This window comes from Buteo buteo, chromosome 3 (assembly GCF_964188355.1).
Source record: "Buteo buteo chromosome 3, bButBut1.hap1.1, whole genome shotgun sequence".
Taxonomy (NCBI): Eukaryota; Metazoa; Chordata; class Aves; order Accipitriformes; family Accipitridae; genus Buteo; species Buteo buteo.
Window position 1 is genome coordinate 61025961 of NC_134173.1, and position 19820 is coordinate 61045780.

At 34.8% G+C, this 19820-nt stretch overlaps 1 protein-coding gene across 3 annotated transcripts in view; it reads right to left on the reverse strand.

Moving 5' to 3' along the window:
• Nucleotides 1-19820, reverse strand: part of CSMD3 (CUB and Sushi multiple domains 3) — a 749348-nt gene that overhangs the window by 251644 nt on the left and 477884 nt on the right. For all 3 annotated transcript variants that reach the window (XM_075024389.1, XM_075024388.1, XM_075024387.1), the window contains 3 exons: nucleotides 13145-13314; nucleotides 4640-4796; nucleotides 233-424 (listed from right to left, as the gene is read on the reverse strand). In XM_075024389.1, the coding sequence (XP_074880490.1) occupies nucleotides 233-424; nucleotides 4640-4796; nucleotides 13145-13314 (519 nt within the window). The remainder of the gene's footprint in view (nucleotides 1-232; nucleotides 425-4639; nucleotides 4797-13144; nucleotides 13315-19820) is intronic.

Here is a 19820-nt window from a genome sequence, read left to right on the forward strand (position 1 = left end):
GAATTTCAGTATGCACAAACGTTTAATAATTACTATCTTTTCTTAACCTAAAAAAAGCAACACCACTCTCATAGACCTAGATGAGATCTATGCACACAGACATGTAAATATATGTGTAACTAGATCTGTATACATACAGATCAGATTTCACATAGATCTAACAATCCTTACATTTTTTTCTTTCTTATATTCAGGTAATAATTTAATTAAATAAAAAATAAGAGTCTACTACCAATACATGATGGCAGAGGATAGTCCCATGCCCTTCTTTCTCCAGTCATACACTTTAAAAGGCTACTTCCATGGAGTGTGTAACCTGGATTGCATCCATAAATTATAGTGCTTCCAGCAAAATGGCCTTGGTCACTGATTTTATACCCAAACTGTGGCACACCAGGGTCCTCACAATGTGAAAGCTCAAAACCTGTGGTAGAAATAACACATTATAGTTAAAAAATCAAAGAAATAGATATATTAATGAAATTAAGATTTTCTGTTTTCCAATGGAAAGCAAACATTTTCAGACTTCATGTAACAACATATTTAAAGTTTCTTCTCTGTTTTTAAACAGTCGAAAGGATAACCGTCTATACCCCTCACTTAGAGCATGCAAACCAAACTGTGTCATAACATTTTTCCTAAGAGACCAATTAAACACTTAGAAGGAAATTCATTACCATTATCAATCAGTTCTAAAATGATATGATAAATGATAAAATGGCAGTTAAAGTGATTGTCCATTTATTTTGATGACAATCTAGTTTTTGAATAGACATTTAAAGACTCATAAACAAAACTGCACAGCAGATTTGTTATTGTGCACAGTAACAACAGCAGCACAATAGCACCTATGGCACCAAAGAAATACTGTTATATTCATCAATACCTACCATAATCCTGCATTAAGTAGATTATAAATTTAAAAACTACATGGAGGAAGCAATGATAATGATGATATAGAGAATTCAAGCCAAACAATTTGGACATTTTGGAGAATTAAGAGATGTGGAGCAAGAAGGAAACAAAATGACTTATGCATTATATGGAAACAGGGAAGCATATTAACATTTTGGGAAACATAAACTGTAATTTGGTGGAAATATTTTCTATTACAAGTAAGATTTTCTGTTATTAACAGAGAAGCAGCTCGAAACCTCGCTTTGTTCAAAACCAAACATTTTTTATCAATACCATTCAGCTCAAATTGTTTGTCTGTAAAAAAGGTGCTTTGTGTCAGATTGATACTCTTATATGTAGGTGACATGGGAGCAAATGAAGGGGTTTTCGCATCTGCATTGTTTAGTGAAGTCACTTACACAGTATTTGTCCATCTGGTCAACAGTTAGTAGCCTTTCACAATCTCTCCTCAGGTACTGAATCATTACCATTGATTGATTGAAAAAATGGTCATTATTTTATTTTACAGACAAAATGCTTCAGGTTGGATAAGGCTGTTTGCTCACATAAGGAAAAAAATAGGTCAAATGCTCTATCTTCGCTGTTCTTCCTTCAGCTCATTTAATGTCTCGCTGAAAATGGCTCACCTCCTGAAGAGCCTTCACAAGCTCTGAGCTGAACTTTTCTCATTCCTAGTTAAGCTATTGTTTCCCAGAACAGACTGCACTGCAGGAGCTCTAAAAGGGGTTAATGTGAGTTCCAAACGAAGAACCTTTTTTGATATTGCCAGTCTGGATACTTACTGACAAGTTAGAATTTCCTGTCTAAGAAAAACGTTGATCATACTGTGTGAAAAGAAGTTAAAATGTGCCTTGATCACTGAAACGTCCTCAACTCTGGATGGCCTGCTTATAGACACAGCACCAAACTAGTCTTTTTAAGTGATCACTTCCCTCTTGAAGGTGAACAAGTAACTCCATTGCCTAAGTATAGGTATCAGAAGCATTTTTGCTGCCCTAAGTTATTTCAGCTATCCACACAGTGCTGGCAGTTCTGGCAACAGGACCAAAGGGAAAACTGTATCCTTCTGGAGAAGCACCTGATAGCTAGGAGCACAGTGGAGAGATCTAGAAAGGCAATAGTTGGCTATTTTAGGCAACTGAAAGAACACAAATCCTCACAATGTGTCCCTGAAGACACAGAATGTTTCATTACATCTTGTGGGGATTTTTTTTTCTGCTTAAAAGCATAAGGGTAAGCCCATGGTACTTTTGGAAGGTTTCATTGTTTATAACTGTGCAAAACAAATATTAGCTGTCTTTCCCGAAATGGGAAATGGCCAACAGGTGATGAACAGTGGCATGAAATCTAGTTGGAGGGCAGTAACTAGTGGTGTGCTGTAGGGGTTAATACTGTGTCCAATCCTGTTCAACATCTTCATTAATGATCTGGATGAAGGGGCAGAGCACACCCTCAGGAAGTTTGATGATAACACCAAACTGGGAGGACTGGCTGGTACACCAGAGGGTCATGCTGCCATCCAGAGGGACTTCAACAGGCTGGACAAACAGGCTGACATGAACATCAGGAAGTTGAGTAAGGAGATGTGCAAAGTCCTCAACCTGGGGAGGAACAACCCCATGCACCAGAATATGCTGGGGGCCACCCAGCTGGAAAGCAGCTTTGCAGAAGCGTACTGGAGGTCCTGATGGATGCCAAGCTCAACATGAGCCAGCAATGTGCCCTCGCAGCAAAGAAGGCTAATGGTATCCTGGGCTGCATTAGGAGGCATGTTGCCAGCAGGTCAACAGACATGATCTCTCCCATCTACCCTAAGCACTGTTGAGGCCACATCTGGAGTATGGTGCCCAGTTCTGGGCTCCCCAGTACAAGATGTGAAGCTAATGAAGAAAGTCCAGTGAAGGGCCACTAAGATGATTAAGGGATGGGAGCATCCCTCCTATAGGTAAAGGCACAGAGAATTGAGACTGTTCAGCCTGGAGAAGAGAAGGCTTGAGGGGATCTTATCCATGCATATAAATCTGAAGGGATAGTATAAAGGAGATGGAGTATATTGAGTCTGGCTGGGATGGAGTTTATTATCTTCATAGCAGACCATACAGTGCTGTGATTTAGATTGGTGTGTTATCAACACTGGTTTAGTCAATGTTTCTGCTATTGTTGAGCAGTACTTGTACAGCATCAAGTCCTCTGTTTCTCACTCTGCCCTCTCAGCAAGTAGGCTGGAGGTGGGTGCTGCTGGGACAGCTGACCCCAAGTGACCAAAGAGATATTCCATGCCATATAATGTCTTGCTGAGCAATAAAACTGGGGGTTAGTCTTTCCAAAGGGGCCATTGCTCAGATACTGGCTGGGCATTGGTCTGCTTGTGGGAGGTGATGATTGACCACCTTTGCATCACTTGTTTTTTCTTGTTCTGTTTCCTTCCTGTCTTTATTTTGACCCGTGAGTTTTTCTCACTTTTTCTCTTCCAATTCTACAAATATCTACAAAAGAAGATTCAGCACTGTTAAGGCTAATAACTGTTCAGGTTCGGAAAGTGTATTCAGCGAGAATGCCTGTCTCAAAAAACAGGAAATATTAATGATAAGGTTCAAGTGCTGGGCTTGGATGTACCTATATAAATAAGAAAAATGAAATACCTTGACACTTCTGTAGTAGCACAGCACTGAAAGGCCTATCTTTAATCATAGGGTACAGCCCTATGCTATCACAGGTTATTACATGGTATAATTATGCAACTTTCACCGGAAAAATAATTACATACTCTCGTAATATCTTGAAATATTTTCCTTTCATTCTGCTAGACTTATATTATTTTTATTAGCGTTAGTTTTAAAAACATGATGGAGAGTTTTTGAAACATAAGAATATTTTTTGAATAGGCGAAAATAAATGATGTAAGCACAAGGAGAAAAAAGGATGTTGGCAGCTGCATTGCAGAATTACCTTGTAATACTGTTCTGCTTGCTAAAAGTCAGTTTTATATAATAATTCAGCAACAATGAAATAATTATACAGTAAGGAAGTCATATACACTGCATGCCAATAGATATATGTAACAATCACATATATTTTCAGAAGTTGCCACTTGATAAAATATATGTGTATCACTGTTTCCCGTATAACCTCTAAGCCAAAGATCTGATAAGATTTTTCCTCTTCTAATCTTTGTAGTTTAATTTTGTCAGTATACATTTAGGTAAGAATTTTTTTTTAGGTAACTTTCTTTATCATTTTGGTTCCAAATTGGATTATTCTAAACAATAATCCAAAGTGAGAAATTGCTAGTCTAATGCAAAGTTAGTATTAAGCATGAGTCTTGAGATGAAGAATGTCTTTTACTTACGAATTATCTTTATGAAACAATGGGTTTTAGTTACACATTTAAAACTACTCACATGCTTAGATATTTTTATATGCTAATACAACTGAAATTTTTTTCTTATCCTTTCCAAGACTGAAAAAAACTTCAAAATAACCCTCTAGAAAAAAAAGTGGTTTAAGTATCAAACTATGCAAAGTACTGTCAAAGCAAGGTTTCAGTATGCTACGTTTAGGGTTTTTTGAGGTACAATTATGGAACTATGTTATTTTGATGAGTGATTTGCTGTTGATTTTGTCATTATTTGTCTTTTGACTGCATTTTCATCTTATGAGCAAAGAATTTTCATTCCTTTAAAATCATAAATCTATTACTACTATTTTCTCAAATACTTACTGGTATACACAAGCTGAAAACCTTCATCGGTGCCCTCCATGTCTGAGTTAAATTCCAACCACAAATGATTTGAAGTACTACTTAGCGTTAGGCCTCTCAATGATGCCCCAGAATATGCACCCAGCAGGTGAGCAGTGTTGTCTTTGCCATCATAGATCTGTAAAACAAATGAGAGTTCTACAATTATGAAAAATAAAATGAGATATTTGATTTACAAAATAATTCTGTACATCTCCATTAAGAGCAAGGACAGCTCTGCCAAGGGAGATCTATTGCCAGTCAACCTGAAGTACCATTTGGATATGCTGTTTGCCTCTCTTGAGTTAAACTGACTTAATTGTGGTGATTTTTCAAATGCACAATTTAAAACATGTCAGTTCCTTTTTTGCCTAACAATAGAAGTAGACAGAGGTGCCATACCAGCTTGATGTTTTTAAACCTCTGTTTTCTCTTTCACTGCCAGTATTGCAATGCTGGTCATAAACTATCAGCAAACAACTATTTTGTGTAGCTTTGTCTGCCTCAAGTCACTGAGATGGCATAATAGAAAAGCTCACATCTCCCCAAATTTCGCTCGTTAAATAAATCACTGAATTCTTTTTCTATGTAAAGAGAGGTTCAAATATGACTATAAAGTAAAAGGAGACTAGGAAATAAAATAAGTTCAACAACTGCTTCTGTAAGTTGAAAGAGTCATGTAATCTATACGTAAATTGGAATACAGCACTTTTATTATTTTTCTTCAAGAGTTGTTCTTTTCCATATTTGAAATGGAAACTTCTGTCAGACTACTAAATATATAAAACAATCTTTTAATAATTCTCAGCAAATTTCTTTACAAGCTTGGTTGCTTTAAAGCATTCCTCTAATTCCTAAAAATAGTTAAACTATAACTTAATAATAGCTAACCCAGCCACTCTGTCCTGTAAGATTTATTTAGTGCCTTCTATGATAACTAAAAATTTGATAAATGTTTTTTAAGAAAAAATTCACGTGCAAATCAGTAAATTGACCTCTGAATAATTTTTAAATTGCAATAGAAGGAAATTCTAAAGCTCTAGTAAAAAACCAGAGAATTGTCTCCAGTTCTAAATAAGATCTAATTGTGTTAATTTAAAATGTAATTAAATCTTTCATTTGTAAACAGGAATCTATACCACAAAGAAATCAAAACAAATACACCAGCAATAGTAGTGAGGTAACAAAGTGAATGTGAAATACTGATGCCTGTTCCCCCTCTGTGAGAATGACATACACGTAAATCCTATTTTGCAGAAATCCTTATGTCTCTAGTAATAAGAAAGACTTCACATTTAATGATATGCTGAAATAAAACAAATAAGCCACTTCTAGTCACCTCTGATGAATAAATAATTGTACAACAGTTTAAGAAGCACAGCAAAATGACTTGGCATCATTTCTTGTATCTTACTGAAACAAGCAAATAAATTCCAAGCAAACTTTACATTTAAATGCCATTGTCCTTAAATGGAGTAAAAATAAGAAATTAAAGAAAAAAGGTGCAATTAACGCTTATCAACTAAAAAGTAATATTAAAATATATAAAATAGTATTAAAATGGATTTCTCTATTTTATTTAAAACTTCTTTAAAACTATACTGAGATCAGTAACCAAGCCAGAAAAAAAACAACAGAAAATTAGTTCTGAAATAGACTTAGTTTTGTTTTTGTAACTGAAAGAAAAAACACCCATTCCAGGAGAATTACTACTATCCCACAAAGATATTTACATCATGACAAACTTAAAGAAAACCCAGCTTAAATTTGAAGCTCTTTCTCCTAATCTCTCCAAGCTACTTATAACACCCAAGTATTCAGGATTTTTAAACACTACATAAGAGTAATCCATTTCCTGCTATGCATGTATCACTAATAATTAACCAAAGGAAGCTATTAAGTTATACCAACTATTCTCAATGTCCCACCAGAAATTCCCATAATCCACTTCATGATACCAATTTTCTGCATGTTAGAATTTTCCAACACATAATTTATTGCCAATTTTTTTATCTGTCCTACCACATTAAACCTTTCACATTGGCACACTGACATCTCTCCAGAGTTGACACTAATTCTACTTTACGGACTAACTAGCTGTCCCAGTTATACTTCTAAGCCTATATAATTTCTACGAAGGAACAAAATTTAACATACCCTAACACTTCTGCAAGTCTATGATTCTTTGAGTAGGAGAACTGCATTTGGATGAGGGAGGGATGTGATTCATCTGAACATGAAATTAATTTTTTTTTTTCTTTTGGTTGCCAACTTTCAAATATTCAAAGTAACATATACCCCTCTTCTTGAGATAGTGTGGTGTCCCTTAGGACAATAAATGGATGCATATTTTGTAGTATAATTCTCAATTTAAGTCACATTGTCTTTTTGTGCTTCATTCAAGTTAATGGTCACTAAACAGAAATTTCTAGATGTAATTTAAATGATACAGTTTAAGTTGCACAGAAAGTGGTAACAGCCTACATTGCCTTGTGAGATTTGCAGAACCAGCATTTACTTTCTAACCTTCCTAAAGTAGGTGGGAGTTTTGCTTAAGATTTTGAATGAGTTAGTAATTCAGTTTCAGAATTTGATCCAGAACACAAGATTGTACATGAATTAAGGTAGCACCATTATCTTATTTTTAATATAGGAATATTCTTTCTTATAGGCCTTGCCAACACATCCGGATTTATGTCACTTGAGTGCTAAATGTATGGCCAAGAATAGTAATTATGAAAATATTATTGGTTGGATGCATTTTCCTTAAAATCTTCCCATAGCATACATGCAAAGATAATTGATTCATGACTGAATAATGACTGAATAAGCCAGTGACAAGCTATTTGGAAAACAGAGGGCCACCTTTATCAGCTATTTAAAGGCCCAATCTGTTAAATGATTAATTTGTACAGAGGAGCAAAGGCACAGAAAATTTCATCAACATTCTTCATATCACAATGATATTTTGAAATGTTATAGAGAACGATGTTAATAGTGAACACTGTTTACATAAATACAATTTGAACTGATAGATGTAATGTTTAATTTGGGGAGGAGGGGTTATATTTGCATTTGCAGTTAGAGAATAAATAAAACTTCCTAAGCTTTCGAGAGGCTCCACTATCAACAAATTTTAAATGGAAAATAACGGCCTTTTTTCTGCTAACTTATTTAACTCCATAAAATTTTAGCAGGGGAATAGTATAAAGTGAATGTATTAAATTTGTGCATTTTAATCAAACTATTTTTGAGATTTGCCAATGAAACATAAAAGGCATATGGATATGAAGATCTGTGCCTTTTTAAAGAGAAGAAATAACATAAAATCAGCAGCTCAGAGCTGAGGCTGTCAGCACCCTGTCAAATGTATCATTTATATCACATGCAAATAGAAGCACTAATATAAAGACAGAAAAGGGCCCATATGTTTAGGGGTTTTTTTTGTCCCCTACATTTATTACCTATTTCTCACTCGTGTTTTCAGGATGATGTTCCTAAAAGGATTATGATAGCAATTGTGGAGTTTCTTAAGAAATAAATTACCAAAAAAGTCCCAAACATTACCTCCCTTCAAAGTCTTTTGCACAAAAACACTCAAAAACTGAATCATGTGCACACATTTCAAAGCTGGCCCACAAGTGAGAGCACAAACATATGCAGTAAAACTGAATCCTCCATATTTTGCGGGAGCACAGAGCGCTGAGCCAAGCATAGAAGAAGGGGACCCTTAATGCCAGTTATTCTATTTGGTTTACTGACATACTGTTACCTGTCTGTTGCTGCACTGAGCATTTTAGTAGAAGGAAGAAGAAAGATTGCTTCATTACAGTATCAAAAATTATATTTAAAGCCATTTTTTTCCACATAGGTGCAATCTCATCTAGCACATCAGCTCTCACTATATACTGCCAAGAGCAAAACCTGCTACAAAAGGAAAAAAAAAAAAAAATCCTCACAAACAACTGATGTTTTCTTCCCATCTCAGTCCTTTTCATACTTGGTGTTCCTTTCTCTTTTGTTTTAGGTTAACTTATGGAATCTGTACCATGGAAGTAGTATGGAAGTAGTACCATGCATAGGTACATTTTTATTTATGTTGAAATCTACTGAAAATAAAGATAATATGATTGTTTTCTTTGTTCAAGCTTCAATTCTAACAAAAGATGCCTTTCCCCCAGTAAATTAGAGAAGTATATTTAAAGATCTTTGACATAAAAGAATACATTCTACATTCAACTGATTTCAACACAAATAAAGTATTCACCACTAACAATGGACTATTCAGGCAAGTAGAAGAATGGCAACTCTGTTCCTTTCCATGCAAATCTAAAGCGTTTGCTTACAGCTATCAAAGACTATGGAGTTTAGAAGAAAAACTGGTGGAGGGAGATAAAAGCAGGGAAAAAAAGCAGGTAGAAATGTTCTCATACTTTGGAAACCATGTATTCTTTTTCCCTGCCTCCCACATAAGCAGTTTACTCTAAAAAATTGGAATTCTGTGGAGTGCACAAACTCAGCTATCAGTACAATTACAAAGAATGAAAGAATTGTTATACAGTTTCTGAGATTAATATTAAATGGATTGGCATATAATGACTATACAGATCTTAAATTCTTCATATGCCTTCATGAAACTTTCATGAATAGTAAAACACGATATGGTGCTATCAAGAGCAGTTTATAGCCCTACACACACAAAAAAAAAACAGAGAGACTTATATATTTCTTACAGTTTCCAACAAAAAACAACCAACCAAACAAAAAAAACCACCTACAACATTAATATAAGTAGCCGGAGCAGTTACATCAAAAAGAAAAAAACAGAATTGCATACTAAATGAAGCAAATTAATAACAAATTATATGTTCTGAAACCTCTGTCCTATACCAGTTCAGAATTGGTAAGTAAGAGTTACCTTCTCTGGCTGGGGAGTAACAGTAAGGGCAGTTGTAAGGGCAGTTATTTATTTGTGTTAAATATGCTGTTTCCCTCTAATGCTATATTCCCAAAGCAGCTGTTTCATTGTTTCACTCACAGTGCTTGTCAGGTATAGATTTGATCCATGGTCAGTTAATTCATGTGGTAAGCAGCAGACCCCATGACTTGATTAAACAACATCAGAAGGTTAGTAGAATATTCAGTCTATTCAGACTTTGAATGGAATTTTATCTGCATAGCTCTAGTAATCTAAAATATTAGCTGACAGAAAAAGTAACACAAAGTACATGATTAACTTTGCCAACATTCTCATCTATCAGTTCTGAAGATCAGAGATGCATTATCCATTTCTTAACCAAAGTCTGTAGCTAAAAAACTGAGCTTTAACTATGAAACATTAAGGAGCTGCTTCATTTGTGTTTGGGGAAAGGAAGCCCTGTCTGGAAGCTGTTGTTTAAATATCTTGGTTTCCAAATGGTGAATTCCTTACCCTCCCTAGTTTATAGTTAAAAGGGAACTGTGTACTCACTATACGTCACTCAGCTGTTTGCTGCAAGACTGGATGATAATCCTTTTTTTTTACTTAACTTCCTTCCACTGCCATTTTTCATTCTAGAAAACTTCGTTATTCTTTACTTACCTCAGAGATTTCTAAGAGTTTGGTCAAGGCATTAACTTTTATGTACATTTACAAAGTAGTGATATATATTAGATAGGTTTACAGCATTTGTTGACTATTATTGATTCACATAAAACTAAAGTATAACACTAATGTCCTACTCCTGTAGCCAAAACTGTCTTCTCCACAGTCAGCAAAATAGGCAAATTAAGCAGTATCTTCCCTTTTTTCATTTTAGTTACTGGTTCTACAAAAATAAAAGGAAGTTCCTGCAAACTTATCTTCAAAGATATTTTACTGGTATTAATGTAAATCAGTCCAAGAGAATAAAGGAAAAAAAATGTGGATAACCAAGACTACTTTCCTGATCTTGAAGAGATTAATGATAAATACTAGGCATATTCCCAAATCAGTCACACACCAAATCTTCCACTGATTCTTTTTCAGCTCCTGGAGATGAGAAGCAATCAATAATAGGGATCAATAGACAACTTCAGAACTGTTTCCATGATAAAAGTTTTGGAATGTGTGACTGCTGATTTGTATTTCCTGAAAAAAGACTCCTTTATCAGATGAACACATGAAAAAAGAGTCCGATGGAATTAAGACAATTTGTAAGAGCTTCATCTGAGAGATGAGGCAAGAAGAGGCACAATGGGTTCCACAGATACCATTACTTCCCACAATATTAAAGGTCAAGTGCCTCTATCTTGCTACAATATCAGGCTCAAAAAAGTAATAATCATAATAAAGAACACTTCTTGTAGGTTGGTTTTTTTTTTAATAGATTGGAAGGGACTTCAGCTCATTATTATAATTCAAGGCTGCTGATTTGAAAAACAAACACTCTAATTACTAGATATTACTTTCATCTAATAGATATACCTGCAAAACACAGCAAATTATTTCTGCCACAGACATTTACAGCAGAGTGGTGGCTTCCCTCCATTTATAATTAATTTGGCATTACTCTTAAGTTCATATTAATTGAGTAGCAATATTAAAATAGAATTTTACCTTTAACTCTGAGTTAACATTTTCTAGTTAAACATCTCTAGTGCACATGGTTGGAATGGCACTTGAGAAAACTTAAGTGCCTAGATCTTTTCACAATTGTATGTGCATTAAATGATTAAGGAAGAAAAAAAGAAAAAAATAGTTTTAATTGCTCTATATTCATAGTCATATATATATAAAAAAAGTTTAGATAACTGTATATAACGGTAGCTTCCTCCCTACAGTGCTATGACTTTTACACTAAGGTAACAGAGTTGAATGGTTTCAACCTAGAAAGTCCTGAGGAAAATGCAGCCATATACTTTTATTGGATGGGCATGAAAAACGTGGACAGAAATATTAGGATAGTGATTTGGGTGGATAAGGATTCAAGCTCAAATGTAAGACCTGAATTCAATTCTTATGCTAATGTTGGTTAATTTAAACACCTTGCCATAACTTAACTAATTTTTCTGCTTCATTAAGAAATTCCAAAACTGTTAAAATGGCATACTTGCATACATCATCTGGATGTTTTAACAGCAACTTGAATAAACTGGGGGGTTTTGTTCATTTTTTTGCCATGCTATTTATAAGTTAGTAAATACTAAGCATCTTTCAAATTAAATCTTTCTGTATTAATTAATGTAAAAATTAAAAGGTATCTACTTGGTTCTGAAATAAGCAGTAAGGCCAGAATAAAATAAACATACCTGTGCATGCTGCACATCTAGTAGCCTCTGGTTTATTTTGGTTTGCTTGTGTTTTGTTTTAAGATGAACATAACACTTATTTTGATTTAAAACCACTTTTTTTTTTTTTTTTTTTTTATTCTTGCTGCCCAATTTCATCTTACATTGGTAGTTTAGGTCCGCTTATGCCTTAGGTATAATTAACTCCTTTTGGAAGTGCCTATGTCTGACAACTCATGACAGAAATCCTAACCCAATGCTCAGATGGCTAAAGTTAGATGAGATAAACCCCAGTCTGAATCATAGTTGTTTCTTAGAAATGTATCTTCCCATAACACTTCTCATTTTAATAACTACATGGCAGAAAAACTTTTTCTTTTTTTTTTACTCAAAGATGATTGGCATTGTACCTCTTGTTCATTTGATTTAATTAAATTGAGTATTCCAAAATATTAGACTATCATTTAATCCTTTTTATGGATATCTTATTGCATTTAGTTGGTATGTGCTAAAAGACACTTACCCTGATCATCATCAGCTTTAAATATGTAGTTGACTAACCAATATATGCCTCTGAAAAGGTATGTTTTGGGGAATACATTAATAAAATCTGCGAACAAATCAAAGTAAAGGCTACTGAATCTATAGAGCGAAATCACTCTAAAACACTCTTGAATGTTCTAGTATCCTGGTTTTGCCTTTGTTGTTTCTTTATTTAATGCAAAAATTCTCTTTGCATGTAATTGCTGTATTATCATTTTGCAGGAGATCTTACGTGGTCTGTAACAACAGAGTCATTTAAAGTATAAACCTCATGTACAAAATGTAGTACATAGATAGTATATTAAATTAAGCTTCTGGGTGTAATGTTTATCATGTTTAGATCACAGCTCAAGTTATAAAGATACTGATGAAGAAAACGGAATTTATAAAAGATGTAAATGATGAATATTTAACACTAATAATAGAATACAAATACACATTAAGGCAATATTTAATTTACAGTTCCAATCTCTTTTTTAATTATATGTGGCCAGAAAATTATATGTTAAGAGATGGATTACAGAAACACCTCAGGTTGCCTAATTTTTAACTTTTTAGAAATGGACCTGGTTTAGATACATATTTTCTAAGAGACGCTCACATAAACTTACCTGATACTGTACTATCACAAACAGATAAACTTCAACTATATGAGGAACTACAAGTTTAGAAGTAACAAGTTATATGATTACATACCTTAAGAACATCTCCTTGGGCTAAGTGAAATGTTCTGGCAGAAATATTGATTCCTTTCCCCGCTTGTACCTGAATGCTATAAATACATTCATGGTTGTTTTCATAGTTAAGAGGATAATTTGGGGACAGTAAGATTCCTTCATTATTTGTCGTGGAGGCTCCACATTCAGCTGCAATTAAAAGAAAATGTTAAGGTATATTTTAATAGAAAACAAATATTTTTAGTAATAGTGATAATGGGAATGTTAATGCAACCTAGTTCAACATTTTAACATTTATTGATATCTAAAATCTAATTCTAAATACATGTTCATGACAGTGACTGAAGGCTACAAGAATATTTCTAAATTGCAGTACTTTTATTAAAGTATGTTAAATAATATGGAGAGTTATAATCATAATTAATGGCACATTCCATAACTTTAATGTTTTAAAGGATCTTTCTTGAATTTTGTTTTGGAGGAAATATACTCGTTTTTACTTCTCCAACACAGAAATTCATAAAGACTTGTGAATTAAATGAAAGTAAAAGTGTTCTAGAAGTTTATATCTGTATATATTTATATATACATGCACATGTATAAATATACATACGTGCAGATACACACATTTTTACACAGATTAATAAAAAAAAGAGAATTTTTTTCTAACATTAATTTACTAAAATAAACAACATAGTCAATGGCATAAATTACACTAGAAAAAGAGTTATGCTGTATCTACCAGCTAAACAACAGAAAAAAATAATTTTGTTAAGAAACAAGTAGAAAAATAGTAAGTCCCGGCGGGGGCAGGGCGGGAAAGAAAAAGGAATGAAATGGATTTAAGATTAGGAGTTAAAAATAAAAATAAGAAAGTGTTTCCAAGTAATACTGTTATTATTTCAAAAAAGAAACCTTATAATTGAGGACTTCGGTAATTAAGTTTAATAACTGTCCGTCTACTCCCCCCCCCCCCCTCCGGAAAACATAAAAACTTGTGGCAATGCTACATTGGCCATTAGTAACTAACTTTCATTTACTGTTGTATTTTGGACTACTTACATAATTAAAATTAAGACATTTTTATCGCTGAGGTACCAGTATTTGAAATTAACACTGAAAAACTATTAGAATTCTTCCTTCCCTTTTTATTTAGTCTTGATATCTGGTGATTACAGTGCAAGAACAAGAGCATTTTCTCTCTTTGTAACAGATTTAGATTAATTTTAAATTTAACTGTAACACTAAATTTTCTGGGTTTAAGTTAGTTTTCAGGATCACTTCAATATTCTTGCCATTTATTTTACCCAGTCTCATGAGAATGCACCCCAGTTATTTTAACCTGGGAAATAAACAGATTTTTAATTTCACAGAATAAGAATTGTATTGTGTGAAACTAAGTGGTACTTTTAATGGTTTGAAAATATGTTTAAACAATCTATGGTATCTATTTTAAGAGGTATTATTGGTTTTTAGCATTATGATAATTCCCTCACCAGACTTCTTTGAGCAAAATCGAGGCTATTGAAATATATATTTTATATATGAAATTTGTACACTACATGACAAAACCCCATTGATTAACTATTCTTTCTGTACACAGCTAAAACAAACATGGTGCAGAAAGTCAAATCAGGCACAGATCAAAGCAGAAGAAATGCTTGATGACAATGTTTAATTCAATAGTGATACAGAAAAAGTACCCAAATAATTCAGGTGTCATCACTTTGTGTTAGAACAGTTGGATACACACAATCTAGGCAGAAGTGGAAAACCTTCTAGTCCCCATAATCATGTCCATCCTTTTACTTCATTTTCAAATAAATAGTTATTTGCTGCTCTGAAGATGCATAGGTCAGTTTGAATTACCACACAAAGGAATAAGATGATTGTAATTCCAAGTTTGTGGGATATCCTTTCCCATTCCAGAGAGAGAGAAAAGTCAAAAGGCACAAGGTAATTATGGTATTAAGTTGATCCAACAACTCTGTTTTTGTCAGAATTGTAATTCAAACCAATTTTTTTTAAAATCTGAACACAGCAGTGAGCCAATTGTTACAGTATTTTTAACTAACATTTGAGAACCATGCTAGGTTTTCTGTTATGAATAAGGAAATTTTTCATGTCATAGTATTTATCACCTTGATTGTCCTTTTCTTAATTTAGAAGGAGAATGTTGTGTTCCAAGTTGTGGATGCCCCATCATTGGAAGTGTTCAGTGTCAGGCTGGATGGGGCTTTGAGCAACCTTGTCTAGTGGAAGGTGTCCCTGCCCATGGCAGGGGGGTGGACTAGATGATCTTCAAAGGTCCCTTCCAACCCAAACCATTCTGTCACTTTATGTATGATCACAACCCTCGTGTTAGCAGACAAGAGAGCAGTTTAGTAACAGTAGTCTTGAAAACCACAGTATAAAATAACTTCTCCCATAGCATTCAGTTATACCACTGCAGTTCCACGGAACCACGCCCTGGAGCCTACAACAGTAGCTTCTTTTGTGTACTTCTCAGAGGGATTCTCACAAAATCAACAGTTAGATCCTGGCTTCTCTCCTTGCCAACTGTCAGCGCAAATTATGACTTTAAAAAAAAAAAACAAACCATGAAATACCAAACACACAAACACCAGCAGTATAGTTCTGAATAAGTGCTGAATCAAACAGGGAAGATACGTTATTAATATTGTAAGACTTTTTAAACTATACCATAGATAGTTCTATCTGCCAACCTCCACTTCTCTCTGTAAACGTGAACAGAGAGCTATGTTGCTTAAAATTACATGGAACTTCAGGTAACCTATAGTTGCCTTCTATTCTTTGATGTTAATACTGTAGCATAAGTAAAAAAGATCATGTTGTGGAATAAGCCAGCAACAAAGCACCATGAAGACTCTTGCTCACTCATCCCCCCACCCTGGCCCCAGTGGGATGAGGAGGACAAAATATAAAAAAACACTCGTGGGTCAAGACAAGGAGAGGGAGGGATCACTCACTAATTACAGTCTCGGGCAAAAGACAGACTCAACTTGGGGAAAAAAACAAAATCAATTTAATTTAATACGAATCAAATCAAACCAAGGATAATGGGAAGTAAAACCAAATCTTAAGACACCTTCCCCCCACCCCTCCCTCCTTCCTGGCTCAACTCCCGGTTTTCTCTACTCGTCCCCCCAGCAGCCCAGGAGGACTGTGAATGGGAGTTGGGGTCAGTTCTCCACACCTGGTCTCTGCCGCTCCTTCCTCCTCAAGGCGTGGGCTCCTCTCTCCCCGGGCTGCAGGTGGGCATCCGCTCCCCCGCTCCCCTCCCTGGGCTGGGGGGGGACAGCCTGCCGACTCATCACGGCTGTGGGGGCATCCCCTCCTCCCCCGCTCCTCCTCCTCCTCTCCTTCCTCACTGACCTCGGTGTCTGCAGAGGGGTTCCTCTCACATTCCAATCCCCCACTCACTGCAGGTTCCCCTTCTGAAATCTGTTCTCCCAGAGGCGCTGCCACCGTCACTGACGGGCTCGGCCTGGGCCAGAGTCGGGTCCGACTTGGAGCCGGGGAAACTTCCAGCAGCTTCTCACAGGAGCCGGCCCTGCGGCCCCTCCCCCGCTACCAAAATGCCGCCACAGGAACCCAAAACAAACCATACTACTTCTATGTGCAGTTAAGCGCTGAGTAAAAAAGTGTCAGGGAAAAAAATGTTAACTGAGTTCTTAAGATTAGAATAAATATAAATAATACAAATATTTTGTTTAAAGTGTTCGGAAAAGAATTTTAACAGGCATTATGGTGGGTGACAGAAAAAAAGAGACTGAAGAGGCAAACGAGGATAAAATTAAGGGAAAATGCATAAAGAGGGCAATATAGAAGAGAGAAAAGAAGGGATAAAACGGTATTTCAGAAGTAACAGAAAAACCACAGAGGAACAGAAAGTCTGCAACCATCCTTTAAAAACATACTTAGAGCTTTTATCAGAAATTACTAACATGTCTGCACTTCCTTAATGTTTCATTTTAGTAACATTCCCTATTCAACAGAGATGAAATTCAGGTTGCTTTAATGAGAAAGTTTGTTTGTTTGTTTTAAATCCACTTATTTCAGCTGAAACTTAGAACCTACCCTATACACTTTGCTTGTAGGAAAAAAAAGAAACAGGGAGAATATGCCAACATCCACCTATGTTTCCACAAAGATTTTAATTCAGCCTCATATAAAGTACAAGGATGTAACACTAAGATTGCAGTAAATCACTGTTTCTGGACTTCAGCAGAAATATAGAATCGTTTCAATATTAGAAAGGAAAATAAACAAAAACTCAAAGAAAAATAATGAAAAGAAAATACTGATATAATGAGCTATTTATAAGAAATTACTGTTATGCTTTTGGTTATGAATGTGTGTTCATTGCACATTTCCATAATAAAACAGATGAGTTTAAACTACTTATTATTAGTGTATTTAAATTCTGTAATCATGTAAAGTGCCATTGTTATTGTAACCAAGGAATGAAATGCATCTGTTTGGGTAATTTAACCATTTGAAAACAATTCTTCAATGAATGGCTTTTTTAAAAAAATGCTTTATTAGGAGAATTTTGCAAGGTTTCTCACAATTCAGCTGATGAAATCTTCACTATAAATAATTAGCAAACAAAAAAATGTGACGTATTGCTACAGGTTGAAATTCAGACATTGTTTTCTTCAAGACAATCCCTTGGAATCAAGAGATAAGAGCTAGAAATAACACTTCTGTATTTTGAAAAGATGTCTCTTGGTTGGGAGACTAAGAGCATTGCAACAGCTTGACTGGGTGTGTAAGTGGAAGCATTGTAAGAAGGATTTTATCTTTAACCAACAGTGGCAGTAGACTGCAAATCAACAGTCACTTCAGAAAGTGTTTCTAAATTCAGTGCTCAAGAAACTGTTTCTTATAAAACTGTTAATCTTCAGAAGTTCTATCTCTTCAACTGATGGCAGATGTAAGCAAGAAGACAGACTCTTGTCAAAACAAGACAGCAAAACAGAGGATAACAAGACAATTCTGAAAGGATTCAGTTGTGACTGAAGCATTCTTTCCTTGAATAACCTGAGTTATGAGGTGATCAAAAGTTTTCCAGGTGGTTTCGGTATCCTGAAAGAGTTAAATACAGGAACCCTATGCTGGTGAAGAAAATGAAAGGAACATTGTCTTCTTCAATCATAAGAATAGTGTTTTTTACTTTTTTCACATTGTTCCAAAAGACCAGATTTCCTTTCATAGAGTCAAAAATTACTAACTGCAATTTCTTATTATGTATTGTAGAACTTCCCCCACCACAATGTTTAAGACATTAACTCTTTCAGTCTCTCACACTGTAGTACATGCATCTACATCAGAGTTGATCTGAACATCAAAAGATTCATGTGGCTGTCTGCATATTAAATTTACTTTCAGTATACTTTGCACATACTTTTTTGGTGGTTTTCTGTCTGCATTGTTTATGTTATAATGAAAGACACTATTGTCAGATTTGGGAAGGTCCTGTATTTAAGGCCCACACATAATTTTACAGCAAGTTGATGTTTCTACTAAAATGGACAAATGAGAAAGAAATCCTTATTAGAAACAATTATTTACACTATTACTATTATTTTTCATGATTAATAGCGCTAGCTGATAAGAATGGGGAAGAGTCCCATATTCTTTAAACAACACGCTCCTGCACTACAATCAACCAAAGGAGGATAGAGAAATAGCATGACAAATGAGCTGCATTAGTATTAACAAGGTAAAATATATTAAATACATCTTCTGTATTAGGAGAATTTAAACAACCAATGTGCACAATTTGCCTTTAAATAACTACAGCATTCTCATAGAACAAACCAACAAACAAACAAAACAACTCTAAAACACAAAACCCCACAACCAAACCAAAACACAAAATAACCTGACAGCTGTTGGAACTTAGTGAAAATTTCTACACAGTGAACAGGAATAGTTAAAACTTTATGTAAAATATTAAAATACATAAGAAATGTTAAGAAAGTGCTTATCACATTATAATGCCATTATACTAATAGACAGTGAGCCCTCAATGGCTGTACTTTGCTTTGTTCAGGATATTCTATCCCTGGAGAAAATAACAGAAATATAACATACTCAGAAAAGATAGGAGACATATTTAAAGGAATAAATTTACTTCTGATAAGCAAAAGAAAGATTAGGATTAATTTGTTCTGAGAGGAATCAATGACACATTTACAAGTCAATATCACAGACCTTAAACTGAGTATTCATGCTGCCAAAACATTCCACATAATAAAAGAAAACTCAGTTAAAACTAGCAAAAGGACACTTTTTCAAACCCAAAATAATAAAACAACCTTTGCCTTAAATTTTGTGTATGCACAGAAATGGATAAAGCTATGCAGCAAGACTCTAATAACAATATGGAATGAGATGTAGAGAGGGTAGCTAATAGCTCTTCTGCTAATTAAGGGACTTTGCAATTACTGCAGACATATCTATGGTAGTAACTTCACTTCATTGGTTACATAATTGTGTTTCAGTTCAACACTGAGTTTATTTTTTCTCTCATACAATATAACCTTTCAGACATTTCTATTTTTCACTCCCCAGGTATTCCCTGAAAAGTACCTTAACTCTAGCTTGGCAATGAAACTACATAGGTAAACGGGGGGGGGGGGGGGGGGGGGGGGGAAATCACCTTA